This window comes from Neofelis nebulosa, chromosome 17, assembly GCF_028018385.1.
Source record: "Neofelis nebulosa isolate mNeoNeb1 chromosome 17, mNeoNeb1.pri, whole genome shotgun sequence".
Taxonomy (NCBI): Eukaryota; Metazoa; Chordata; class Mammalia; order Carnivora; family Felidae; genus Neofelis; species Neofelis nebulosa.
In genome coordinates, this window is record NC_080798.1 from 23374863 (window position 1) to 23402198 (window position 27336).

General features: G+C 54.0%; 1 protein-coding gene across 2 annotated transcripts; it reads right to left on the reverse strand.

Annotated features, from left to right (window-relative positions):
* Positions 1 to 26526, reverse strand: VSTM2B (V-set and transmembrane domain containing 2B). Of its 2 annotated transcripts, XM_058707170.1 has the most exons (5): positions 25904 to 26526; positions 25165 to 25349; positions 24224 to 24253; positions 22393 to 22873; positions 1 to 709 (listed from the first exon to the last, which is right to left on the reverse strand). In XM_058707170.1, the coding sequence occupies exons 1-5, from the start codon at positions 25983 to 25985 to the stop codon at positions 621 to 623; spliced, it is 867 nt and encodes a 288-aa protein (XP_058563153.1). In that variant the 5' UTR covers positions 25986 to 26526; the 3' UTR covers positions 1 to 620. The 2 variants fall into 2 exon arrangements, with proteins under 2 accessions (XP_058563153.1, XP_058563154.1); XM_058707171.1 differs by lacking the exon at positions 24224 to 24253 and having other exon boundaries at positions 25904 to 26266.
* Between the last annotated feature and the right edge of the window lie 810 nt (positions 26527 to 27336).

The window sequence follows — 27336 nt, forward strand, 5'->3', positions numbered from 1 at the left end:
GTTATTTCAAAGTTGTTTTTTATTCAACTGTTATTCAGCAATATACAATACAGTTTATAAACAAGTGTCTGACCTTGTTTCCAATCTTTATTTAAAAATAAATATTATTGACAGTGAATTTTAATTATGATAAGATGTATCTTTTTTTAATCAAAATGTCTCAAAAGAAATAATTTACTTTAATAAAAAAAAGGAAAGCCCCTAAAGAAAAAAGTAAATAAAAAAATCCCTAAACACAATAATCTACTAAAAATATTTTGCTTTGTCAGAAAGGCTTTGACCCAACATTTTTACATAGTATCCTAAAGATAACTGCTCAACAGTTCGTGCAAAATGAACACTTGGAGGAAAAGTTTAGAAAAGAAAAATACATTGAAGTAGCGAAATCACTGATCCCATGCATACCGCATGGTCCAAATTCCATCTTATTTGGAAACTAGATGCATTATTTTAGGTGTTCTACATTTGTGTAACTTCCCCAAAAATAGGATTTATTTATTTTCCACATGGACTTGGTCATGCTTCTCAGTCTCTCTGTGTCCATCTGGTGACGCGAGCCTCACGCCGGGTCTGGGCAGGCCGTGTGGGCGGGCTGAGGTGCGGGGGGATGGCTGTGTGTGTCAGTGCCCCACCAGCAGGCGAAGGAGCTTATGCAGAGCCAGCAGGAGCAGGGACAAGAGTGGGTCTGTGGCGGAGCTACGGCCAGTGCCTGCAGGGGGCGAGAAAATGGGCACGGTCAATGCCGGATTCACGAGAACCTAGTGGCCATGGGCAAACCCGGGAGAATGAGACTTCCTCCAACTTGGACATCTTGACCTCAGTACTCAGCTGGTGCCTAGTGGCACTTCTGCACAACGATGAAGCATTTTGCTGTTTGTTATTTACAGACCACACGTTTTAGGAGCCTACTGTGGTTAGACACCAGGTACCCCTAGCCTAAAGCCATGTGTGCTAGATCACAATTGCAATTCTAAAGTCCCAGTTGTTATTTGAGCTGAATAAGAAGGCAATATGCCAATCACCAACCCCCTACTCTCCCCAGAACTATACTGGAAAGTGCCTTCCGCATCAAAGGCCCAGCTTCCCCTCTCCTCCAAGGATACTCCGTGATTGCACACAACTCCAAACCTTCCAACCCCTGCCTGAACTACACAGCTTAGTATTCACAGATGCCGTCTTAGGCATCCTGATATTTCTGTGAGTCTTGTTTTCATGCCCTGTTGGTCTATCCTACCTTAGGGTCAAAGTGGGGAACTCAGAAATCATTGGTTGATGGAGGTGAGGGGTTCCTGGTTCCTAGGTTCCTGGAGGAGTGACCCTTGCACTGTTCTAGTGAGGTCACTTCCATTTGCTTAACTTGGGCCCCTGGCCCACCACTGGAACTGTAACGTGTGCCTTCATCCTGCCTCCCCTGGGCTGCCTGCCTGGTTTCTTGCCCATCTGTCATTGGGGTCTGCGTCTAGTGGAAGACCTTCGGTGCAACTGGAGGAAAGCCTACCCGTGAATCACAGGCTTTTCCCTGGAAGGTGGGATGCTCCAGGGGTCCTGAGAGGAGCCAGGGAAGAAGTGCTACCCAAACCGTGGGGATGACGTCACTGCCACTGCCACCCTGCTTAGGGTCAGACTGCATTAATGTAAACAGTTTCTAGCCCTACCCTGCTCACTTGTACCATCTGGAGGCCTCTCTCCTCCCTTCACTTCAGCCAGCCAGCTGGGCTGGAGCTCTGTGCCTGGATGGAGAGAGGCAGGAGGCCCTTCCCTGTGCCAAGCAGATGGTACAGAGGCCGTGGCTGCCTCTGCTTATCTGCCCACGGGCGCTGCAGCCAGGCAGGCCGGGTTTCTGGCTTTCCTGACCAGGCTGGGCCTGAACCCATGACCTCCCCCTCTCTCCAGTTGGAAGAGCCATTAATCTTCTATCTAAGGTGTTTCCCCCAATCCCAAATCCATCTTGTTCTGGCAATAACTGTGTCCTGGGCCTTAGTGTCCCTTTGTGAAAGGACAGGGTAGGATAATGATCCAGGGGCCATTCCTGCTGGAGACTCCGAGATTCTATGTGCCCAATTTGGGAAACACAGGCTGGGTTCAAACATCTGAATGAAAAGGGGGTGGGAGCTGTCTACAGTGCACATCTCGCCCACCATTACTTGTTTCCATGCATGGTCTGAGACCCCGTGGAGAAGCACAAGGACAGGACAAATCCAGGTGTGCTAACCTTCCTCTTCAGACACTAATTTTTTACACGGTTGTCCCTCCTGGCCCTGCTTGCAGCCTGGCAGGAACTGACATTCTGCCCCTTGCCATCCATCCGTGGAAAGGACCAGGGTGTGGTCATCACTCCCAAGACTCAGGTCCTCCTCCTCTGCTGCTTTCACTGCCACCCATCACTGGGAAGAATGAGGGTGGACGTGGTGACGGGTGTGTTGATGGATGGCCAGGTGCCTGGGCTCAGGTACACGGAAACCAGCGGTGCTGCTGGCAGAACGCTGCCTCCTGGCCACACAGGGCTTGTGTGCCCAGACTGGGCCCATTGGCCTTCAGATCTCCTGGCTCAGAACTTCACGCTCCTGCAAACCCAACACGCAGGCAGGTGCAGGCAGGATAGAAACAGCCACACGAGGCCCTGGAAAGCAGATGTCCGTGTGCAGTAAAACACGGAGCCTCAAGACACGCGGGGGCAGGACGAACGGCAATTGGGCTCTCGAGCTGGGCAAGGGAAGTGTTGCCTGTGGAACTGGGGACAGAGGAGATGTGAGGAGACATTTTAATTTGCCTCCAGAGACTGCTGACTGGCCTTTCCCGCTGTCACAATGTCACCTACTCACATTGAAAAGTTTTAAAATTGCACAAGACTTTCCAAAGACCCCGGGTTAAAACAAGCAGCCTGCCACTCTGTTTTGGGCCAGAGTGGGAGCAGCAGGGGCCAGCGGCTGAAGTGGTGGCTCCTGGAGACCAGAGCCTGTGGAGGGCAGACACCAGAGTCTGTGGTGTCTCTGCTGGTGGATGTCTGTGGGGGCTCAGCCAGGGTTTGGCTCCTGGGTGGCACCTCATCTACTCCCTGGCCCAGCGTCACCACAAAGGGGGCCAAGAGAGGTGGTCAGGGGCAGCAGGCTGGCACCTGGGAGAGAAGCTTTCAAGCAAGCCAGCTGTGTGACCTGGGGCAACACCCTTTACCTCTCTGGGCATTGGGCCACCCACTCTATAGAATGGGGATGCGCATATGCATGGCTCTGTAAAATTAACATGTGCTTGGCATGTCTTTCCAGGTTGGGGTCCAGATCAAGCAAGATCACAGTGGTAGATTGCAAAAATGGCCACAATCTCCTTCCCCCCTCACCTCTTAGATCCCAGCATCCACACCCTGTGATAGTGCGTCCCCCCCACCCCTCCGAGATGCTGGGCTTGGTCACATGACTTGCTTTGGCCAATGAATATTATCAAATGTGAAGTAAGCAAAGCCTTAAAAAAGTGCTTGTCTAGGGGTGCCTAGGTGGCTTAGTCGGTGAGCGTCTGACTTTGCTCAGGTCATGATCTCACAGTTGGTGAGTTCAAGCCCTGCGATGGGCTCTGTGCTGACAGCTCGGAGCCTGGAGCCCCCTTCGGATTCTGTGTCTCCCTCTCTCTGCCCCTTCCCCGCTTATGCTCTGTCTCTGTCTCTCAGAAATGAATAAACGTTAAAAAAAAATTTTTTTTAAGTGCTTGTCCACTGAGGCTTGCCCTTCCTCTGTGCCTCTTGTAACCCACTGCCTATGAACAAGACTGGGCCAGCCTGCTGCAGGATAAAAGCCATGACACGTCCCAGCTGGACTCCCTCTAGCCCAATCAGTCCTCAGCTGAAAGGGCAGCTGTCCATGTGAGCAGGAATGAGTCCACAAGAGACTGGCAGAGGAGTTTCCCGACTGATCCACAGGATCATGAGCTAAATAAATTGTTCTCGTGTCATACCAAAGCCACCGAATTTGAGCGTCTTCTGTTACACAATTACATAAACAGAGTCAGCTGCTCTGAAAATAGATACAATTGAGAAGGGTAACATAACTACCTCTCTGAAAAGCGTTGGAGAAAATATAATATGGGGGGTTGTCCTTCCCTCAAGAGGAAAGTTTTCCAAGATCGACAACTGTTTAGGACATGGCTGCCGGTCTCCCTTCACCGCCCCCAGCGTCTGCTGCCTCAGTCCCTGTCTTTGCTTTCCTGGAGTGGAGTGAGGCAGGACTTCCCGCTATTGTCTGGGGCTCACCTGGACCCTCCAGGGCCAGGAGGATGCCTTTGGCTCAGCTGAGGTAGGAGCTCCTATCTTGGCCTCTGCAGTGTGGGGATGGCTCTGTTCCTATGAGGCTGCTGTGTCTGGATGCTAACAGTCTCTGTATCTATTTCCTCCCTTCCTAAGAGCACCAGGAATAGCACTGGAACACGCAGAAGTTTATTTGTCATGATTAAGCTGGAAAATCAGGCTGCTTGAAATCAGGCTGGAAAATCAGAGGTGAGGGAAGCCCTCTGATGGAATAGTGGCTGATTCATTCTTTGATTTAACAAGGATCATCATTTTGCTAATCATTCTTAAAGAAATCAAAGCTGCTTTGGCTCTGCGAATATTAGCTTTTATCATTGAAATGGTGAACAGGATAAGACACCTGCTGGAGCCATTTAAGAGGCTCCCAAAGAAAACAGTGGGGGCACTCAGCCCCCATGGGCACCGCAAAGGCACCAGCCAAGCTGCTTCTGACTGGGAAATCCCACTTTTCCATTTACACGGCAATGGCAGAATGCCAAAAGCCCTGTCAGAGAACAACACAGAAGCTTTGAGGCCTGGTGATAAAAGTGAAGGAGGAGGTTTTGCTTGGGTCATCCTCTGGGACCCTTGCCTGCACTGGCTGGAGGCTAAGCCCATGAGTCAGGTTCCTGGTGGGGCAGTGCCTGCAGGGGAAGCAGCTGCCCACTCCCACTCTGTCTCAGACTCCCACAGGCGTGGGTGCACTGAGGGGACCGCCCTGCTCCGTGGGCATCAGGAGCATGGTGAGCTGCTCCCCAGCTGACCAGTGGGGACACTAGCCAGGGAAGCCACTGTCTTCCCTCCATGTGCCCTGCTTGTCCTTCCCAGGGTCACAGATGGTTCCCTGGCTTCGGGGGTGACGTCTGCCCTGCTGTGGTCTGTAGCCCCTGTCATGCTGGCCGCGGGCAGGAGGGAGCTAGGGGCCTGCTGACGATCTGCTTGCTGTATTGGAGGGGTTGCCTGGGTCAGAGCTTTGTAAACAGTGCCCCTCGGAGTCCAGGGTTGTTCAGGGGCTGTTTTTGTGTTTGTTTATGCTATAGCTTGAAAACTAAAATTTGGTTCAAGTTTGTAAAGAGTAAATAAAATTCAGATACATTGGAGGCCTAGCTCTACCTACAGAAACAGATCCTGGGCTAAGTTGGAGGTTCACTCTGGCCACAGCGTGATGCCTGGCCTTTCCCTGTCCAGAATTGCACTAGAACATTCAGAAGCTGACTACAGCAGCCAGAGAACTAGTCCAGTCTCTGTGGACAGAGCCATCCCACCAGTAAGCATGGGTATCCTGACATAAAGACTGTGATGGGGATCTTGGGGACAGTCCCCTCCATGTCACACAGAGCAAGGCCACATGAATATTCTGCATTTCATGCTGTCACAACACATCTCTTAAATATAGGCTTCTAGGCTAGAAAAGGTAGGGTCAAGTGAGTGCCCTGGATAAGACCCCTGTCAAGGCCAATGCTCAGTGCTGGGCCTTTGCCCTTTTGCTCTGCCTCAAAGTGAGAGAAGACGGCTGGCCCCCAAGAGGCAGCAACCTTCATGGGCTGGCCTCGGACATGCGCTTAGACATGGGATGGAGGCGTGTCTGGACTGGTCCTCGCTCCCATTCCCATCAGTGCCCTGCCCATCCTGGACCCACAGCAGAGGGCCAGCCCCCAGTTGAAGGAGAGGACACCCTCTTAGAGCAACCCAGTGCCAGGGTGCAAGAGGCTTCTCTCTGGGTTTAGAGGGGTTTGTGGAGTCAAGCAGAGAGGGCATGTAGGAGTCACCCTGGCCATGGTGGAGATGCCCGTGATCTGGAAGCACCAGGCCAGAGCTGAGGGCAGGGTCGGGGGCACTTCTGGGGGCTGGCCTCTCCCTCTTCTTCACCCTACCCCCTTCTCCAGCCCTGCCTCACTGGCTACAAATCACCATCTCCTGCAGAGCCCAGGGGCAACAGCAAGGAAAAGGGGAGGAAAGGAAAATGGCCACTGGAGGCTCAGTCTTGTCTGCAGAGGGGTCTGACTTGGTACACACAGTTTCAAACATTACAAATTGGGGCGCTTGGGTGGCTCAATCGGTTAAGCGTCAGACTTCGGCTCAGATCATGATCTCATGGGCTCAGATCTCCCTTCATGGGCTCAAGCCCCGCATTGGGTTCTGTGCTGACAGCTCGGAGCCTGGAGCCTGCTTTGGATTCTGTCTCCATCTCTCTCTGCCCCTCCCCTGCTCACGCTCTGTCTCTCTCTCTCTTTCAAAAATAATAGACATTAAAATTTTTTTAAAATAAAAATTATGAATTATAGGGGCACCTGGGTGGCTCAGTGGGTTAAGTGTCTGACTCTTGATTTCAGCTCAGGTCATGATCTCACGGTTTGTGAGTTTGATCCCCGCATCAGGCTCTGCGCTGAACAGTGTGGAGCCTGCTTGGGATTCTCTCTCTCCCTATCTTTCTGCCCCTAGCCTCTTTCTCTCTCTCTCTCAAAATAAATAAACAAAAACTTAAAAAATTATAAATTATAATCCAACATGTAAAACTCAGAGACTTTTACCTGAAAGCACAGATTCAGGTAACCCTGGGCACGGTTTCCTCCAAGATACATGACCAGTAGCGGGCTCCTCTTCTGGCAGGAATCTGCTGCTCCTTGCTTGCTCCTGACCCCCAAATGGGCCCAGGGTGGCTGCTAGTTCCCTTCTTGGCCCTCAAACAGTTGGGGCTTCCTTTGTCCAGCCAGTCTCATTCCTCTCCACCACCCTGCCTGGCGCTCGGTGGGGCCTGAGTTTGCAGCCTCTGAGCCTCTGCTGTAGCATCCAGGAGGCCTGGCCAGGGTCCCGTCTTGGTTCGTACAGCACTGTGTGAAGCTGGCTCTCCCTGCTCTGACGCTCCAGGTTTCCCCCTGGCCGCTGCGCCCACCTCCCCATGGCTCTCTACCTCCCCTGGATGCCGTGGCGAGCAGGCCGGGCAGCCCGGCCACAGCTGAGCGGGAAGATGCTGCCTTGCAAGGAGGCTGCTTCCCTTGTTGACGTTTTAATTAAAGCCTCTTCATGGATATTTATTCAAAGGGAGTCAGCAAGGAATAACCGGGCACTAACAGAATTGGACAGAATTAATTTCTGCCATAAAATTAACGTGTGCTGGTAACTAGGGCAAAAACTAGGCGCAACCAGTGCCGTTGGGCTTTAAAGGAAACAGAGACGTTTGGAAGGAAAGCTGAGTGTGGATGAAGAGATGTAGGAGAGCAGATGGGACGTGGGTCCGTTGGTCCCGTGTTGATCCACCCTGCTGTCCTGGCCTGCCCAGGTCCTGGGTTCAAACACAAGCTGTCCTCCGGTAGCCTCAGTGTCTAGGCAGTGAGGGGAGCCTGGGCACTCCCTGGGGTGAAGGGGGGCAGGGGCAGGTGTGGGACACTCATTTTAGCCTTGCTTGCTGTGCCTTCTCTTCCTTGCCATGGCCCGAGTGACCTCCTAAAGCATCTTCTTGTCTCCACAACACCCACTGCTCACCCCCCTCCTTCAGACACACCCAAGAACTCTCCCTGAGGTGCATAACCTCGATGTGGCCCCTCTACCCACAGGAGAAAGAGCCTCCGGCTCAGTGCCACAGCTAGGACTTCTCTGTGACACTCCCAAACAACCTCGCCTTTGCTGTGCCCGGCCAGCTGACCTGCACTCCAGTCCACTGTTCCTGGTGAGTGCCTACAGCAGACTCTGGGCTCACCTGCAGAACCTCCTTGTCCTTTGTCTAGTTCTGACCTCTGCCTCAAGCCTGGCACAAGCACTACCTCCTCCAGGAAGCCCTCCCTGAGCACCTAGGCACAGAGGGTTTGGGACAAATGTCTGTGCTGTTCATGTGGCCCTTTGTCTTCTCCCCTTCTCCCCCCACTTCCATAAATGCCTTTCTTACAACATGTCCTACCCCACCACCTTTCTGGAAGCCCAAGCACCAGAGGGCTGGCCTCAGACCTCCTCCTCTCCTCTGCCCCCAGCAAGCAGCCCCACCCCCAGCAGGGAATGGATCTGATGCTGGAGCAGATGACCAGCAGTGGGGAGTGCATGGCAGGGGGCAGACCCAGCCAGGCTCAAGCAGGTAGAGGTGATCAGCTTCAGGATGACTACAGCGAAGCTGGCTAGCTCTTGTTCACACAGGCACTGTCACAGGTATATTACATCAAATACAATCCTCATAACTGTAGGAGTCACTCTTTTATTCCTACTCTACAGGTGAGAAAACTGAGGTCCAGAGATGTGAAGCAAAATACTCAAGGCCTAGGGTTGCCAGAGAAAATACAGGACACCAGTTCAATTTGAATTTCAGGTAAACCATGGATAATTTTAAGTACATGTATATCTCAAATACTGCACGGGTCCTACTTAACCTAAAATGCTACCTCTTGTTTATCTGAAATGCAAATTGAACTGGGGGTCCTATATTTTTATTTGCTAAACCTGGCCCTACCAAGGCCACACTAAGAGAAATGGCAGAGCCCGGACTTGAACTCAGACAGTGTGTCTGCCGTCCACACACCTACCCACCACATACGCCACCTCTCGGGACCAAAGAGCCAGACCCTTTCCCCGATGCCTTGGCTTGACCCCAGCTCTAGGCTGCTTCCAAGGGAGACCTCATGGGGGATGAGATGTTTTTCTGTATTTTAACCTTCGTAATAGCTTTTTAATGCAGCCAACTTTGTTGTGAATGCCTTTCCAGCTTCTATTTCTTTTGAAATTAGATCTTGCCTCAAATTATCCTTTAATGGTGTCGCTTAATGAAAATGGTAAACAGGTCTTTCTGTGTGGTCAGGAGGCTGGCATTGGTAGGGCTAGGGGTAGCCCAGACCACAGTAAGCATCAGGGTTCTCCCCATGCGGGGGTGGTGGGGGGCCTCTCTCAGTGCTGGGTCCAGGTCTCAGCGGGATCCCCCACTGCCCATCCAGATTCTCTGAGCTCTGAGACTGTAGGATGCTAACAGGCACATGATTCTGGGTTCTCAGTGCCAAGAAAATTCTCTCCCTTCACCCTCTCAGTGGACTTAGGAGGTAGAAGCCACTCCCTTCTCACAGGCGAGACCCAGAGAAGTTAAGTGGCTTCCCTAAAGTTGCACAGCTAGTAGGCAGTACAGATACAGAAGTTAATCTGCAGTGACTCCCTGGTACCTGTGAATCGAACCTAGATTCCTTAGCCTGCTCGAGGCTCTTCCTGACCCCAACCCAGGGTCATTTCTGCCTCCCCTGCTTCCACGATGCTTCAGATGCCCTCAGCCCCAGTACACTGGGATGCTGCATGGAAGCCACTCATGCTGTCCACTTCACTAGTCAGCCCTATCCTGTCTCCTCTGGCTGCCCACAGCCAACCCACCCTTCCCTGCCAGCCCAGCCCAGAGCCACTTACAAGGTGGCTTCCAAAACAGTTCTCACTCTGTGCACTTCTCCGCCCTGGCCCACCTTTTCTGGTCCTTTTACCCTCCCTTCACATCAGCTCTCTCATGACAGGGCCACGTTCTTGACCCACATCCACTAGCTCTAAGCAGACAGGTCCCTACCCAGAAAGAGGCCACAGTGCCCTTTGCAAACACAAAAACACATCATGTGCAAACACATGATGCCCCCCAATCCTCCAGGGGCTCCATCCCAGGTTGAAGACCTAACTCCTGGCCCCACCCCAGACCACCTTGCAACTTCACCCCTCCCTTACAGCCCCACCATCATCCGTGCTGCTCACCCCGTGTCACCTGTCTGCCTCCTCTGCACCCCCAGGCCTCCCTCAGACACTGCATCCCCCAGACTCCAGCTGGAGGCTCCCTGCATCCTATGGGCTTTACAGCAAGTTCTGATCCTTCCCAGCTGTGTTTGGTGGCCATGGAAGGTCTACCTTTTGACTCCTCTCTCCCACCACCTTGTGCGCGTCCCACACATAAAATATTCATCAAATGAATGAATGGGAGTCCTTCTTAGGTGTCCCCAGCTAGTCTAAGCAGCCACGATGCACCAGACATCCACCAGATGCTTCATGCTTGGAATCTCATTTTTCATCTTCAAATACAAGGTGGTGCTGGAGGCCCATCGCTATCACCCTGATCTGACCTTTCAACTGCCCGAGACTGTGTGCACACATCTCTTTGTCCAACTTTTCCTCAAACTAGTTTCACCATTTCACATTCATTTTCCCTGTATTCCGATTTCTTCATTAAAAAAATTCTGTTCTATTAGGTCACATGCAGCTTTGAAAGCCACTTCAAATTCTTTTCTTAGAAGGTGGCATACACACACACATACACACACATAAACATATTTGTATACTCTATATAATTTATATACTTACATATATATGTGTATATATATATATATATATATATATATATATATGGACTATATCAGTTGCTTTCAAATCTTCTAAAACAGTGGAACCTCCATTTTAAGCTAATTGCTGCATGGAAGCCTGATATTTCAAATCATTAGAAAAACAGAACAGCTCTGTTTGAAGCTGGGGGTAGGGCGAACCATTCACCAGAGGCTCAGGTCTGAAACTCACAGACCTGTGGATGCTGGGGTACTAGTGTGCCCATTACACAGATAGGGAATGGGCTTCAAATGAGTGGACCTGCCCCTCTTTGGGGGCATCCTGGCCTTTTTAAATCCCTCATGTCCCCTCCATAGCCTTCATGTCCCTTGACACAGAGTCTGCCTCACATCCCCTGGCTCACGCAAATGTTGGGCACTCACTCAATGCTGGTTCAGTGAAGGCTGTTCAGTGTGTGGGTCCTTGCCTCAGCCTTCTCGCCCTGCTCCATGGAGGTGGGCCTGGCCAAGATGAGGAGGAGTGATAGACAGGAGGCCTGAGGGCCAGGGAGGAAGGCCTGGAGGCCCCTGAGTCTGGCACGGCTGGGACACAATAGCAATCCTTTCCTCTAGGCTCTGCCTCCATGGTGCCTAGATATTTCTTTCTGTTTCATGCTGAGGACTTTTCTTTAGAACACGATTTAACTGAAAAGGTTAACACATTTTAATTGCCCAGGGATAGTGCTCTGAAAATTCTAGAACATGTGCTCATTAAATAAAATTAGCACAGAGGAGCTGCCCAGGATATGTCACGCATTAAAATATGACTCTGTAGACTAGCATGCATTATGAATTATTGCCTTGTGTATTTTTTGTTACATTAGTCTTTAATGCGAATACAGTTATTCATCTGCCCACCTGGAGATTTGATTTTTTAGATGCTTGAAAAAATGTATCCACGGTAACTTTTACATGGACAATATTCAGCAAGTCTTGGTCAGGCTGCATTCACCAGAGAAACCAGAGTTCAGCATATGGAAAGGCCCCTGCTCATGTCCTTCACTGGGAGTGATGCTGGTGCCTTGTAAAGGCTGAGGTGTTGGGGGAGCTGGAGCAGGCTGGGGACTAGCTGTGTCTACTCACCCCACCCATCTTACTATGGTCTGGGGACTGCAGAGAGAAGCAAGGGCTGGCATGGAATTCTGGGCCTAGTCAGTTTGTGCCATGCCACCACCTGGGACCTTTCTCCCCGTGGCCTCTATCCTAGAAGATATGGACTGAGTATGCAGTGTAACATGTGGGGAATGCCAACACTGGGCATGTCTGCAGCCCCAAGCCCATTCATCCTGCAATACCCAACTTGTCTCCCACATGGACCCATCTTCCCATTCCTGTTTCAACCACGTATCCACTCTTCCTTCCATCCCCCCACTCACCCATTCACTCACCCATTCACATTCTTCCTTCCACCCATCCACACCTCATTCACCCTTCCATCTACCCATCCACCCACTCATCCACCTACCCATCCATCCATCCATCCACCCACTGATCCCTCCATCCACACTTCCACTCATCCACCCATCCTTCCATCCTTCCATCGACCCACCCATCCACTCATCCTTCCATCCATCCATCCATCCATCCACCCACCCACCCACCTATCCATTCATCCATCCACTGATCCCTCCATCCACCCACACCTTCACTCATCCTTACATCCAATCTTACATCCGGTCATCCTTCCATCCACCCACCCAAACCTCCACTCATCCTTCCATCCATCCATATATCCACTCATCCTTCTATCCATCCCATCTACTCATTCTTCTATCCATTCTCACATCCATAAATCCTTCTATCCATTCATCCACATGTCCACGTGTCCTTCCCTCCATCCACCCATCCACACGTTCACTCATCCTTCCTTCCACTCATCCCCTACACTCTCATCCATCCATTCACATCTTTCCCTTAACTCAGACACCAGCTACTTGTTTATCTACCTATCTGCCTATCTATCCAAACAGGTAGTCCAAAACCTGTCATCTCTTAGCAGGATCACTGCCTCTACAGTGGTTTCTTCACATCCACTCTGTCCCCACTTCTCTAATCTTCACACTGCAGCCAGAATATCAGTTCCAAAAACATCATGCCCCGCCACCCACTTGTTCCCCATGCTGTTGCCTTAGGACAAAGCCAAAGCTCCCATCTCTATCATAAGGCCTTATGGAGTTTGAGCTCTGAACTACTCTTTACTTAAATTTCCCAACCCTCTTGCACTGTTGGTGGGAATGCAAACTGGTGCAGCCGCTCTGGAAAACAGTGTGGAGGTTTCTCAAAAAAATTAAAAATAGATCTACCCTATGACCCAGCAATAGCACTGCTAAGAATTTACCCAAGGAATACAGAAATGCTGATGCATAGGGGCAGTTGTACCCCAATGTTTATAGCAGCACTTCCAACAATAGCCAAATTATGGAAAGAACCTAAGTGTCCATCAACTGATGAATGGATAAAGATGTGGTTTATATATACAATGGAATACTACTTGGCAATGAGAAAGAATGAAATATGGCCTTTTGTAGCAACGTGGATGGAACTGGAGAGTGTTATGCTAAGTGAAATAAGTCAGGCAGAGAAAGACAGATACCATATGTTTTCACTCATATGTGGATCCTGAGAAACCCAACAGAAGACCAGGGGGGAGGGGAAGGGAGAAAAAAAAAGTTACAGAGAGGGAAGGAGGCAAACCACAAGAGACTCTTAAATGCTGAGATTAAACTGAGGGTCAATGGGGGGTGGGGGGAGGGGAAAGTGGGTGATGGGCATTGAGAAAGGCACCTGTTGGGATGAGTACTGGGTGTTGTATCTTGCTTAAGGCATTAAAAAAATAAATTTCCCTCTGTTCCTTTTCTTGCTTTGCTGCCCCAACCATAGTAACTTTTTGTCAGGCCTTTGTACTCCCCTGCTCCCTCCTGCCACAGGATCTTTGCACATGCCACCCCCTCTTCCTGGAAGGCTCTACCCACTCCCTTTACACTCTCTCTTTACTCTTAACCATCTTTCAGATTATGGCTCAAGTGTCACTCCCTCAAGGACCCTTCCCTGAGTCAAGTCCCCCTATTCTTAGCTCCTTAGAGACCCATGGGTCTCTCCTTTAGAGTAACCAGCCATGGGTATAAATTTCCACTTGCCATGTGACTATTTGATCAATGTCTGTTTCTCCTTCTATCAGACTCTGAGGACCTTGTAGGTCTTATTCACATTGTGTCATCCATGCCTAGTTCCTGCACATAAAAGATGCCCAATTTGACATTTGTTGAATGAATGAATGAATGAATGAATGAACTAGTGCCAGGCCCAATGAACATGGAGTAGGGAGGATACAGATATGAGAAGGAACTGGGCCTGTCTCCCCGGGGCATCAGTCTGGATGGGGTAATCAGCTAGGCACTGACTCCATGACAGGGAAGGAAATGTTGGGGGCCCTGAGACAGAAGTGGATCCCTTCTGGGTACTCAGGGTGGATGAGACCCCTTTGGCTGCAGGGTCAGCAAAGCTTTCCTCCCTTCTGTGAAGTGATCTCCACTGGTGCCACCTTTTCTGAGTCCTTCTTGTGCCCCAGCTAAGCCCTGAATTCATTCTCAGAGCACTTCTTGCTTATTCTGACTGCCATGGTGAGACTGTGAGCTTCTTCCTGAGGTGGGGGCTGAGTCTACCTAATGCTCTGGGAAGACCTCTGCCCCTTGGCTCTGGCCATACCAGATATAGTTGGCCAAGAACCCCCACCCTAGCTCAGAATGAGCCATGACATGATATCAGCTCTCCCTCCCCGGGTTTATAAAAGATCCTTCATCTGGGCCAAGTGGCATTTGTATGAGAATCAATTGTAATAAAAGTTGCTATAAGGGGACTAATGTTGCAGCTGGGCTTTCCTGGCTTAAGGAAAACTGACATCCTCCTGAGGAGAGCTGATGGCAGGGGGCCAGGGATCAGCAGAGTAAGGGGCTCTCTGTCTCTGGCGACAGCCAGTAAGAGTGAGTGGGCCTCCTTTCTGGTGAACCTGTGTAGGCTCCCTGTGCTGGTGGGAGGCAGGCTCACGTGGGGCAGGCCAGGAGCGGTCCTGGTCTTCTGGCCCTGCAAGCAGCCTACTATGCTCCCAGCACCTCCTTCTGGTGGTCTTTGTCCTACCTTCTCCTCACTGATCCTTGAGTACCCCTTTGTTGGCAGGCAGCAGGCACTGTGAGCCACAGGGAGGGCATTTGGGTAGGGCATGAATAGGAAAAACAAATGCAAGCCCTCGCATGGAAGAGCCCGGGCATGCCCAAGCCTATGACAGTGGCCCCAATCCCCATCACTTCATAGGCCCATCCCTGTGAGGCACTGGGCTTGCCCACAAAACCTCCTCTACCTCTACTGGTAAGAGTCCCAGTGAGGAGGACATGGGGCACCTCCTCTCCAGCCCAGGCCTGCTTTGGAGGCTCTTTGGCTAGTTGACTGCCACTGAGGGGGTTGTTCCTTCTGTTCCCTTCTCCTGTGGAGAGGCTCTCGTCCTGTGATACAAACACCAGCCTCTCCTCAGAACTTGGCTTTCTAGCCACTAAAGGGCCCCCCTCTTCCCATCACAATGGCCTCCCTGCTGCCAACAACCTATAGAACAGTGAAGCAAGACCAGGCATAACACAGGTGCACAATGAGGCCTACAGGCAGGTGTGCAAATGTGGTGGTGTAACTTCGGGGCTGGACGTGAGAAGCCATGATGAACCTGTCCTTGCTCACCAAGGAGCTCCAAACTCATGGAAAATAGCCACAGCCAGGCAAGGACGAGGACGTGGCATCCTCCCCATTTCCTACCCTCCCCCCTCGAAGTGGCACAGAGAGAGAAGGACAAAAATAGCAACCTGCTGAGCCATTTGCAATCTGAAGGCACTCTCTGTTCTGAAGCTAGTTCATCAGCTTCCTTCCATCACCTTTAGCTCCATGATGTTCACAGAATGTGCAGAGGGAGAAATGTCTCGGAGTGAGGTCTCAGATAGGAGCACCATGAAATGATCCCGGACAGTCAATTCCATTCTTGCAAATAATGCAGAGAACAAGAAGCAACATCTATTGAGCATTTTCTAGGTGCTAGGTCTCCTGAAGCTCAACTCTTTCTGTGGATTATCTCCTCTGATGCTGTCACTTGTTCTCTGGCATGGGTATGGGTGCCATCCAGATGAGAACAGATACAGAAATCACATGTGGGGTGCGTGGATCAGGATTTGAATGCAAGTGGTTGGACTCATGCAGAGAATGGGAAGCACAGGACTTACAAAGGTTAAGAAGGATAAGGCACATACTTTGATATCTGGGCAGTCAGAGCTCTATAGGGCCCAGAAGTAGGGAGAATGTTATGTCACCCAACCCTGGCTTAATTATGAACCAGGTAGCTGAACAGTGAGGAGCATTTGAAATGTCAGGAGGAAGAAAGAAATGTCTGGAAAAGGTGGTGAGGATAACTTCCTCCTGAATTGTTCTCAACCTCTTTCTGGTTTATACTTTGTCTCTTCCACCATAACCTGTCTCTCAGGTTGCTCCTGAAAGAACTGACCTCACCCAGGCCCTTCCCCTTGGGCTCATCCCTTAATGGGCACTGGGTGTCCAGCAGGTGCACTCAGGAGGTGCCCTGTGTACAGGTGGCCTCCACAGACACCAGTGGTCTGTTCCCCATGGCAGCCCTTCTGGCAAGGTGGTCACTTCTGAGCTGGACAGAACAGAGCCCCCAGGGGTAGCTAAGTGTGGGTGGATTATAAGTGGGGAGAAAGCTTTTGTAATGTCCACTTTGGCTCTATTTTGTATAGACAGAGCTCCCCCCTCCCCTCAACATTCCACTTGAACCATAAACACCAGAAGCCAGTCCAAAGTAGCTTTGATGTTTCAGCCCAGGGGGGTGGTAATGCAGAACAGAACAACCAATAATTTCTAGAAACGGCCTCCCCTGGGATTGCCAACACAGGACTTCACAAGACCTGCATCTCAAGGGCCATCTCATGGAGGGTACAGGTCTCACCGGCTACTGAGGGGCTGCTGCTGAGCCCCTCCAGCGGCCGCTTCCATGACTCACTGCACAATAGCAGCTAGCCTGAGCCCAGAGCAGGACAAATTGGATAAGTTATCTTAGTATTTATAGTACACCTTCCCCAAGAGCACCAAAGCCACTGACAAGCAGGTTAATTTCCCCAGAAGCCCCACCCCAGGGAAGGAGTTTGTCACCCTTTAAGAACAGGTAGGGATCAGCAGTTACAGGCGCTGGGCCTGTTTGCTGGTCGTCTTAAACTTTCCTGCAGCCCTTACATAAGACAAAGGGAAGCTTCTCACGCTTCGGGTGTGAGTTTCTGAGAGATGCCTGGTGATAGTCAGCAAAGCATGGGGGAATAGAAAAGATAATACTTTTTTTTCTCCTGTGCTGCAAAGATGTGCTAAAACCAAGCTGCCTTCTCCCATAAAGCTCAGGGGTTTAGACCACAGCCAAGCCCTTGCCTTGGTCCACATGGGGCAGAACTAATCAATATCGTATTACAAAAGCACTTGACCTCATTTATCCCCACAGATGCTTGGGGAATCCTTAATATTCAGAGCTCTAAAAATGTGCGCCTGGCGTATTTAATGAGAAGCTCCGTGGTGGGTTTGGCTCCCAGTGACATTTAGAAAGGCCGGCTCTCGGCTTTTCTCATGGGGGCTGCCACTCCAGCTGGGGAAAGGGTCTGGGCCCTGGGGACGGACTGTGAGATGAAGTGAGGCAGGTGGAGATATGGAGAATGGCAAAAAGGAGGGAAATCTGTGATATGTGCGTGTGGCACATAATCAGTGCTCAGTAAAAGGTAAGTATTATTTATCACCATTAAATCCACAGTGTAGCCATTTTACCCTCAATTTGGGGTCTCTCTTCTGAGGAGAGAATGGCCACGCAGTGAGCTGGCTAACGACTGGACAAATGACATTCCATTTGGTGTGACTTTCTCTATTTGTGTGGTACAGGACAGGGAGGGAGGTGAGGCCTCCAGAAGCTTCCGCAGGGCTTACCTAAGCAGGAGGACAAAGCCCCAGGTGCCCCTTCAAGTCAGAAATCGCACACTGTCTACAGGAGCCTCCTCTGATTGCCTTAGCTGGAGTAGGGCTAGCCCCTCCTGGGACTCCCACTGACACAGACAGCTTTATCCTGGACATACATGGGCGCCCTTGCCACTCTTGAGCTGGGCCCATGGCTGGCCTTGCCAGTTCCCACTCATGGCAATCACATGACAGGCTGATGAGGGAGAGGACGCCATGCAGCCAATAATCACACACATTTGCTGCTGTCAGGGATGATGCAGGCATCTCTCGCCAGCTGTGAGGCTCAGCCATTTTCTTTGTGAAATCCTTTAATTTTCTCTTTCAGGATACCCAGGGAGCCTCTCCCTCTCTTCTCTGGGACAAATTGTGCCAGATTTATTTTCTCTTTAATTATGATCCTCGTGTCACATCGGAGCTTGGGGGAAGAGTGGATTGTTTATTTAAGCCAATTGTTTTTGGGTCCTCGTGGGTCCAGGGAGATGGGAACACTGGGTGACTGCCGCCTGGCCCTGCTGGCCTAGTTGGAGACTTTCCCAGCTCTGTGGAGATTGTCCCAGGTCATGCTGGCACCATTTCCGCCAGCTTTGTCAGCCACGGGGGCATGGGTTGAGAGTGAATGCCTTCACCTTGTCCACAGCCCCCTTCAGTCATGGTTTACGGTTGCCATGGAGACACCCAAGGATGCTCCCCTTGATGGCTCCCAGCAGTAAGAGCCTCTTTAAAGCCAGCACACCCATGGCCTTGGCTGTCTTTCTCTCATTAGGAAATGAAATATTGAGAGCCAGTTCTCCGTGTGGGCACCAGGCAGGAGTTTGCCACATCAGCCGGTTCTCTGTAGGGGCCAGGGCACCTCTCCTTGGAGCTGGAGCCTTGAGGCTAATTAGAGGTTCACATACCACAAGATCTGAGCCCCAGGTCCTTGCAGAGGGGATCCTCTTGCCAACATGCAAGCCATTCAGTTGCTAACTGTATTCTTCTGAGGCCACACTTAGCTTCACTGTGGTGCCTTTCCGGATTAGAAGGGTTTGTCTGGAAGGTACTCTGTTTTGTTTTCTCTCTTTCTCTTGCCCTCTCTTTTTTTCTAGAAATGGCAATCAGCAACAAAGTGTTCATATAAAATAGGTCAGTGTTCAGATTAATCAGGAGCCAGATTTATGAGAACGTGGCTAGGAAGGGGCCTGGTCTCCTGTGCCAGCTCTGCTGTGCTAATCCAGCCCATGTTATTTTTAAGCACAAATATCAAAACGTCTCTTGACAAATGGGACGTGAAATGAATGAGTTTTTGCACATAAACTTTTAGTACAAATATGTATTTGGCTGTGTTGGGTGCAAGTGGGGCACAGGAAGGGTTTCCTGGCCTGGCTGTGCAGAAGCTGAAGGCTGAGGGATTCAGGTCAGTACCCACCCCCCCGACCCCACCCCTTCTCTGTCATCACCAAAGTAGCTTGCTTGAATAACAGAGTACCACAGTACTGTCTGGGACTTCTTCTGACTTTCTTCCAGGAGTAATCACTTAACTGGTGACCGTCTGGGGAGGTGGATTGGGACCACCACTGAGGCTGCCATTCTGAAACAGCCAGAGTGAGCACTTGACCCGGCCTGGGATGACCTTTGGGTTTGTCTTGGAGCTAGGGTGGAACCTATCTTCCGCTCTCTGAGAGTCAGGTTATTCCCTCTGTTCCTCACCCCCCCCCCCACCCCAGTCCACCTTTTTCCACTCTGCTCTGAGCCTCTGGGCACTGGTCCGTATAGGCTGCATCAGCCAGCACCCTTGCCTCTGCTTTAGGGGGGTTTGGCCAGTAGGAGGCCCTGACGGGAACTGGAGGGCAGGAGGAAGTTGAGGTCCTTGCTGGGCCATCGTACCAAGGCCACAGCTCCTGTCAGGCAGGTCACTCCATCTGGTGCGCCCCTCTGGGTTATACTAATCACTCCCGCTTTGCCATTAGAGGTGCTAATGGCTCCCACTGCCACTAGCCCTGGGGACTGGCACTCACCCTTCTCTGGCTGCCCTAACCCTGTCCACACCTTCAAACACTACTCTCATCGCCTCTCCCCCGTGACCCTGTTTGAATGTGCCATTTGCTTAGCCAAGCACCCTGACTGATAGACTCTGTCAACAGAGTCTATCACCTTGCTTGTGAACCAGGTGGCAGCGGTCCTGCCTGGTCCCCTGCCCTCTAGGCTGCTAAGAACTGAGCAGGGAAGGCCAAGCCTGAGGTTGCTGTCTCAGGCTCCCTCTCCGGCTCATGCTGCTGGCAGCTCTGGGTGATTGGCTGGCCTGCTGCACCCCAGGGAGGCTCAGCAGGACTACACACGGCTCAACAACACAGCCTTGCAGAAAGGTTATTAATGCCTGCCACCAAAAGGTAGTCTTCAGACTTTGCCCCATCGACAGCCCCAGCCTGGGTGGCTTCGGGTGGTGGGCAGGATGGGACATTTAAGACAGCATGGGTCCCTCCTTGGGATCAAAGTAATTCAGGTATGTTTGTGGGTTAGAAGTCAGCTAACCCATTTCTCCATGCGCATATCTCCAGAGGTGCCCACTGCATCGCGATTCTCCCAAGACCTTCACCTGGAGACAGGAAGATGTAGGCTTTCTGGTCTTTTGGCAGAAGGCCCACCTTCTGGCTTTCTGAATGGGAGTTGGAAAGAAACCTGGGGTTCCTTCTGAGATGTGTCTACATGGTTCCTGGCCTATTCAGGAGCTGGCAACAGTTTTGGGGTGACAGAGACATTAGGGGCCACCATACCCCCAACCTGGTGGCACTTCCCTGCCAGGGCCTGATGGGAGCCTTCCCTGCCTTGATGGGAGCCCAACTGGCTGTGCTTTTTGGAGGGAAATGCACACTACAAGCCACTCCATGGGAGGGCAGAGGAACCCCAGCCTGGGCTGCTGCCCTGATCTGTGTGGGCATTAAAATACTGCCCTGTGACTGGCAGATGCCCAAGGCCCCACCTGCTGGGAGGTCCTGGACACTGTGCCATCAGAACTGAACTGATGTGAGGACCCCCAGATCTCCCAGAAAGAAGGGTACTTACTATCTGTGCCACCCTCCACAGACAGGTTCCCTGTTGGGATGAGTTGCCCTAGAGCCCCCTTGTGGCCAGCCCAGAGACTGAATATCTGACTAGCAATGCGGGGCATAGTCCGATCAGCCTTGGTTCTGCTCAAGGTGTCAAGGTTCTGGCCAGGCGGACAGGGAGATTCAAGCAGGAATGAGCCCATAGCCTTGGTCTCATTAACACCTTTTGTGAGCACTACCAAGTTTATTCTCAAAGATCTCTTTCATATAATACTTCCTTGACCAAAGCCTTGACCAAAGTCTCTGTTGGATCTGCTGGGCATTCAAGGCCCTCAGCAGCTTGGTCTCCAACTGCCAACTACTCAGCCTTATCTCCCCCATCCCCTCCTCTCTGGCCAGAGCAGGTAATGACCAAGGTGATGACAACAAACATTTACATAGAAATCTCCATACTGAGCTCCCTCTGAGATCAGGGAATACCATTCTATTTTACAGATGAAGAAATATGTTCAGACATGTTAAGCCACTTGCTTAAGTCATACAGCTAGTAAGCCGTGGAAGCACAACTCACATCTGGGCTTCTGCTTTCCAAATCCTTTGCTTTGCCACTCCACTCATGGTCTGTAGAACATCCCATAAGAGTGAAGCAGAGGTGATTTTTTTTTTTTTAAATCATGCAACTAAGCCAATTGTAAGTCAGTAACTACTTTTCCAGCACACCTACTGTGTGCTAAAGAGAGATGGCTAAGTCCCCCCAGGATTTATGCTCTCCTTCTACCCAGAAGAGAGGAGGTCAAAAACAGCTCCTAAGCTAACCTTGCATCTATGGGGCACCAAGTGGCTTAGTTCTGGCCAAAAGGTGAGGGTGAAGGTAATATATACCACTTCTAGTCCTGGGCCTTAAAAACCTGCCTTGCCAGTCTCTACAGCAGATTTTCTCTGAGAGAATTAACCCTTACCAAAGTGATTTCAGTGGCTATTTTCTCAATCTTCCAAGAATGATACGTACTCTGCCCCAGAGCTGCCTGCCCTGGCAGTCAGTATGTTTTCCTGCTCTCTGACTCCCCTCTGCCTGCCCACCTTCCATCTCCCCCAGCCCTTTTGGCTCCCTAGGAAAGCAGGCCTTAACATGTGGGTGCTCTCCTAGCAATGACAAAGCTCTATCCTTACTTCCCCATCCCCCAAGAGGGCCCAAAGGGGACTATTTATAGCACAGCCTGTGCCTAGGACCATTCCGGACTTAACCAAAGAGAGCAGAGGCTACTCAGCCAGGCCCAACCACACAGCCTTGGACAAATTCTGTCTGTTCCATCAGTCAATCAGCATCCAGACTCACGATGCCTGAGTGGTAACCACCTCCTTCCACTCTGGATGCTAGTGCCCCACCCTCTAGACTCTAAGGACCCCAGGAGAAAAAGGTCCAGTTCTCCAAACTCATCATGAGAGGGGTCCTCACACTGGAGCCGCTTGCCTACTCTTACCCAGAATTTGGGGCAAGGCCGCCCCTCCCCCCTTCCTAAATACAAGTCTTGAAAGCTTCGAAGCAACCAGCAATAAACAGGAAACAACAAGAAGAGAACCCAAGCAAGGCTGCAGAAAACTTGCCCCAGGCGCACGCACCCACGTGAACTACCACCACTAGGCAAACGCCAAGTGCCAGAGCAGGGCTGCCTCTCTGGCCAGAGCCACTCAGGACCCTGTCCCCGCAGCCCCCGTTCGAGCGCGCCCCCCTCTCTGCACACGCTCTTACCTGAGCCGTGCCTCTGGCGCAGAAGGACCGCCTGGCCCAGTGGCGGTGACGCTGACGAAGCAGCGGCCGCAGCCGCGACAGTGGTGGCGGCTGCGTGGGCCGCAGAGGCAGCGGCCGCCTCTGGGACTCCGGGACCTGGGGCGGCAGGAGGACTCCCCGGAGGCGGGCTTTTGTCGCCGTGGCCGGGGTCGGAGGTGGCTCGGCCTGCGGCGCCGGTGGCACCCAAGTTGTTGGCGTTGGCAGCGCTGGCGGGGCCGTGGCGACGCGGACCGCTGCTCTGAATGTGGGACACGGCCTCGGCGGCCTGCATGTTGGGCGGCGCGAAGCGCGAGAGCACGCGCAGCAGCGCCTGGGCCTTGTGCTCCTGCGTGTCGTCGTCGCTGTAGTCGGACACGCGGCATTCGTACACGCCCTCGTCCTGCCGCCGCACAGCTGACAACCGCAGCCTGTGCGAGATGTCATTGCCCTGGACGCGCACGGTCTGCAAGACAGCAGGGGCTGGGGTCAGAAGGCCGGGATGGACAGGTCCGCGACGCGCTCTCCCTGCCGGCGAAGGGCACCTGCGCCCAGCTCTGCCATTGCGCCCCCATGCCACAGCACCCCAACACCTCTGGACGCAGGTTTGCCTGTCGCGACCCGGTTTTCCTTTCATTCCGTGGCTCCCCAGTGGCCTGGGGCTCCCAATCCTGATTGGATCTTGGATGGTCCTACCCATTGCATCGTGTCCCCATCATCTTAACCGAATTCATCACGTTGCATCCTCCTGCCAAACTATGCTTCTGACCTTCAGAGCTGCAGAACCTACCCGTCCTTCCTCCCTCCTGCATCTTGGAGAAGTCTCAGGCTCGGCCTCCTGTGGCTAACCACCCTCTTTGCTGCAGGGCCTTAAGCCCAGCCCTCCACATCTACTCACACCAATGTTCCTTTACTCTGGATTTCGGAGGGCCTGGGTAGTGCCGGAAGGACAGCCACTCTGCTCTCAGTACACATAAAAACTTGCCCCCCCCCCAGCCCTTTACAGCTAACCCTCCACCCTCCCAAGGAGGCGACGCTGAGGTTGCTGTTGGGCCCCCAGAGCTTTGCTACTTCGCAGTCTGCTTTTCAGCGCGGCAGCCTGAAGCTCCCGACCAAGCTCTCCTCCCCAGCGTCCTGGAGGAGACATGGGCAAGCAACCGCTCTGGGGCCCTCACCTCGGAACCTAGAGCTCTATGAGGCCCTGGTGGTCTCCAGACCCCGATACTTCCATGCTCCAGCTGGGGAAGCGTAGACGCGTCTCCTCCCAAGCCCCACGACCCCAGCGCCTCTCAGCTTCGCCAACCCCCGCCCCACACCTTCTTCCACAAGGAGCCCACTGCGCCGGGCACGGGACCCGGACCCCAGGCAGAGGAGAGGGCTGCGGCGGAAGGCGCCACCTGGGCGCCGGGTGTGTGTATGTGTGTGGAGGAGGGGTGGGCCCACAGTCGGAGCACAGGTCGCTGCTAGCGCAAGGAGCAGCGCGCTCCAGTTGCTGGGAGACATGCCAGCAGAACAGAGGCAAGCGGATGCGCAGGGGCCTGAACGCGCCGGCCGGCCGAAGGAGAGTTTTACAGGTGAGCACCGAACGGAGAAAGGAGATTCAGGCCTGGGACCCTTGATTTACACAAAAGCGAACCCGATTCCTCTAGCGGCGACAGATGGCCCCCCGACCTGCCAAGCAGCCGACTGTGCAGGGCTGCGAGTAAGGCCCTACACCGCGGCGGCGGCCGCTGAGCCTTTCTAAAAGGGAGGAAGATGTGGGGCGCGAAGCGGCCAGAAGGGGTCTCCCGCGGCCCGCGCTGGGCTCCACACTTACGCTGATTTTAGTTGCATCCTTATTTGTTACCTAAAATGCAAAGAGGGAGAGAGACACATTAGGCTCTCGGCCTTCAGGCTCCGGGGAACTCAGATACGCCTCCGGCAAGGGGACTCTCTGCGGGCGGGCTAGGATTCGAAACCGCTCGGGAAGTGGCCGGGGCTGAGGGCACGAAGGACATCAGGATCTCCTGGAGTTTTACCCTGAAGGAAGCATGGTGCCTGACCCAGGAGGGGCTGCCCTAGCACACCTGCTGGCCAAAGAGGAAAGGCTGGATTGCCAGCAGGGTAGGAAGAAAGGCTCATCACCCTCCCTGGAGCATCTTCATTCCCTGCAGTGTTTCCCTAAACCCCGTGGAAAGCTGGATGGAGGGGCCGGTGTATCTGGACGGGACAGACGTGAGCAGTAACTCTGGGTGGGACCTTGGGTAGAGGGCAGCTGTGTGTATGTGTGTGTGTGTTCGAGTGTACGTAAGAGACTGGTTTAAGAGGCCTACTGACAGTGGGAGCCTTCCCTCCGATCCTGAGGTGCACTGCGGGACTCTGGAACCCAGCCAAGAGGAGCTTAACTCCTTGGCCCTGTGCCCCGGGGACCTCGGAGTAGCAGAGGGCCGGGAAAGCCTGGCCCTACCAAGTGGTCTTCCTTCAGGACCCAGCAGCACCCATCTGACTCCGGTGCCCGCAGCCAGCAAGCAAGAGCAGTCGAACTGGATGAGGTGTTGCTTTTTAGCGGCAGGCTGCAGTTCAGGAGGTTTTAAGGGAAAGGAGAAGGATTACCAGGATTTGTGGGTAACGATTGCTGCTGTTGAAGATACTGTGGGGATGGGGAAGGTGGGAGATGGGCTGCTCCACCAGTGCGCGCCCTGCCTTTTCTGCCAGGATTACCCCAGCCGCCCCGGCCTGAGCCGAGAGAACGCCGGCGCCGCGTGGGCGGCGGGTTACCTTGCTCCGGGCGCCGGGCACGCTGAGCGCCAGCTCGTGCAGCAGCTCCCGGGGCGGCTCCTTGAGGTACCACCACTGAATCTCCAGCGAATACGAGGTGGCTCCGCTAGCCCGGAACGCGCAGGGCATTTCGATGTCGTCTCCCTCCCGTACTGTCACATCTTTGGGGACTTCGGTAAATGTAGCTGGGGGCGGGGGAAGAGAGAGGCGTGACCAGCTGTGGGGCGGGGGCCTGGGGCAACCCTAAGCGAGACGGTGCGTCCCCGGCTCGCCGGCCTTGTGCTTGCCACCCCCAAGCCACAAGCGTGGCCCAGGCTCTAGCAAAGTTCGGTCGAGCAGCTGCCGGGCCCTAGCAGAGACCAGCTACCGCTGCAGGCTGCTTCCCTCAGGATCGGGCGGGGCAGCAGGGGCGGCTTACGCTTCTACCCGGCGCCCAGCCGCACTGCCGGAGCCAGGCTGGGGCGCGCCGACTCCCGCTCCCCACGAGCCGCCTCTCCGCAGCCCGAGCACGGGTCCGGCTCCGAATGACCCCGGCTCGAGCGCCGCAGCTGCGGCGACCCTTCGCCGCTCTCCTCCCCCTGCCCCTCTGGGCCCGGGCTGAACACCGGGATTGTTGGAGACCGTGAAGCCGTCCCCTTCTCTTCTTCCTCCTGCTCCTTGGCGACCGGGACAGGCTGGCTCTGGCGGCCCCAGCAAGGATCCCCTGAGCCCCCCGCGGCAGCAAAGTTCCCGCGCTCACCGTCGGCCACGAAGAGCAGCAGGGCGTGCAGCAGCAGCGGCGGCAGGTATCCGAGGGCGCCGAGCCGGTTCCGCTGTTCCATCTCCCGCGGGGGGCGCGGCGGCGGCGGGGGCCCGGGCGCGGAGAGGCGGCGGTGGTGGCAGCGTGGGCTCGGATCCGGCTCCAGCTCGGGCTAGGACGCCTCCGAGCCTGCCATGGCCCCGCGCGGCGCCCCCTCCCCCGGCCGCCGGCGGCCGCCAATCAGCCCAGCTCCCTCGCCGGCTTGCCCGGCGCGGCTCCGGCGGGGGGCGCTGCGCGGGGGGCTCAGGACGCGAGGTCCCGCCGGGAGGCTACTGGTGATCTGTCCGTGCCTCCTTCTACCCCGCTGTCCACAGGACGATGGGGAACCGCAATTCAGTCTCTGCCCGGCGGGCCGGACAGAGGCTGGGCCGCCCCGGGACCCATCCCTTGCCAAGGGAGTGCGCGCCTCAGAGCTGCGAGCTTCTGCTTCCCAGTCTCCTTATGGTTTGGCTCCCGACTGCCACCTCCTCTGGCTCCCGCCGAGCTCTCCCGCCGCCGCCCCCGCTGGTCCCTCCGCGGCTCTTTCCGCAAGGCGAGTGGGCGCTCAGCCGCGGCGCGCAGACCTGGCGTCCGACCCAGTGCAGCGCGGGGAGAGCGGGTCCGGCGTGGCGGACCCAGAGCCGAAGAGAGGCGGGGAGAGGGGGAAGGGAAGGGGAAAGGGAGGAGGCGGTCAGTGGCTGGGCGCGGAGCCGCCTCCACCGCTGCATCACCCCCGCCCTTCTCTCCCCTTCCACAGCCGGCACCGCCCCCGGACCAGAGCGCGCCCCCCCTCCAGGGGGTCGCTTGGAGGGCCCACAGTCTCTGTGGTTGGAGCGCAGCCCCGCCCAGCACCCGCTTTGGCTGGGGGTCCTCCCACCCAAACTCTCCCTGGCTTCTTCCCAATCTCCCTCTCCCGAGACGGCCGCTTATCCTGCGTGCCCCGCGGCCCTCTCCGCAGACCCCCGCCCTCAACTGCTTACCCCAGTTTGGGCAAAGAGCTGCACCGCTCTTTGTCCCAGGCCCAGGCCATGGCTGGTGGGTGGGCGCCAGGGGCCGGGGAGAAGGGCGGAGCGCTGTGCTGGGCTGGGGACGAGGCCGGGTGACGGAGGCGACGCCAGGAGTCTGCAGTGTGCGAGCGAGAAGTGAGCGCAGAGCGCCCGGCGAGCAGGTGCCTGTGGCGCGGAGAGCGCACGAGCAAGCCAGCGAGCAGCGGCCGTGAGTGACGGCAGAGGCGGCGGGGGTGGGGTGGGGTGGGGAGCGCCCAGCACGACTCAGGGCCCCGGAGGTTTCCAAGCGGGGGTGGGGTTCCTGCACCTCAGTCGTTGGCCCCTGCGTCCCCACTCGTTCCTCGCCGGTCGCAGCTCTCGCTTTACCGGGTGCAAGGAGGGGGGGAT

Coding starts and splice junctions, on each gene's coding strand:
- VSTM2B (XM_058707170.1), bottom strand. CDS start 25,985: ATGGAACAGCGGAACCGGCTCGGCGCCCTCGGATACCTGCCGCCGCTG. Junction 25,350..25,903: donor GCTGCTCTTCGTGGCCGACG/GTGAGCGCGGGA, acceptor CCCCGCCCCCAG/CTACATTTACCGAAGTCCCC. Junction 22,874..24,223: donor AGGATGCAACTAAAATCAGC/GTAAGTGTGGAG, acceptor GCTGTCTTGCAG/ACCGTGCGCGTCCAGGGCAA.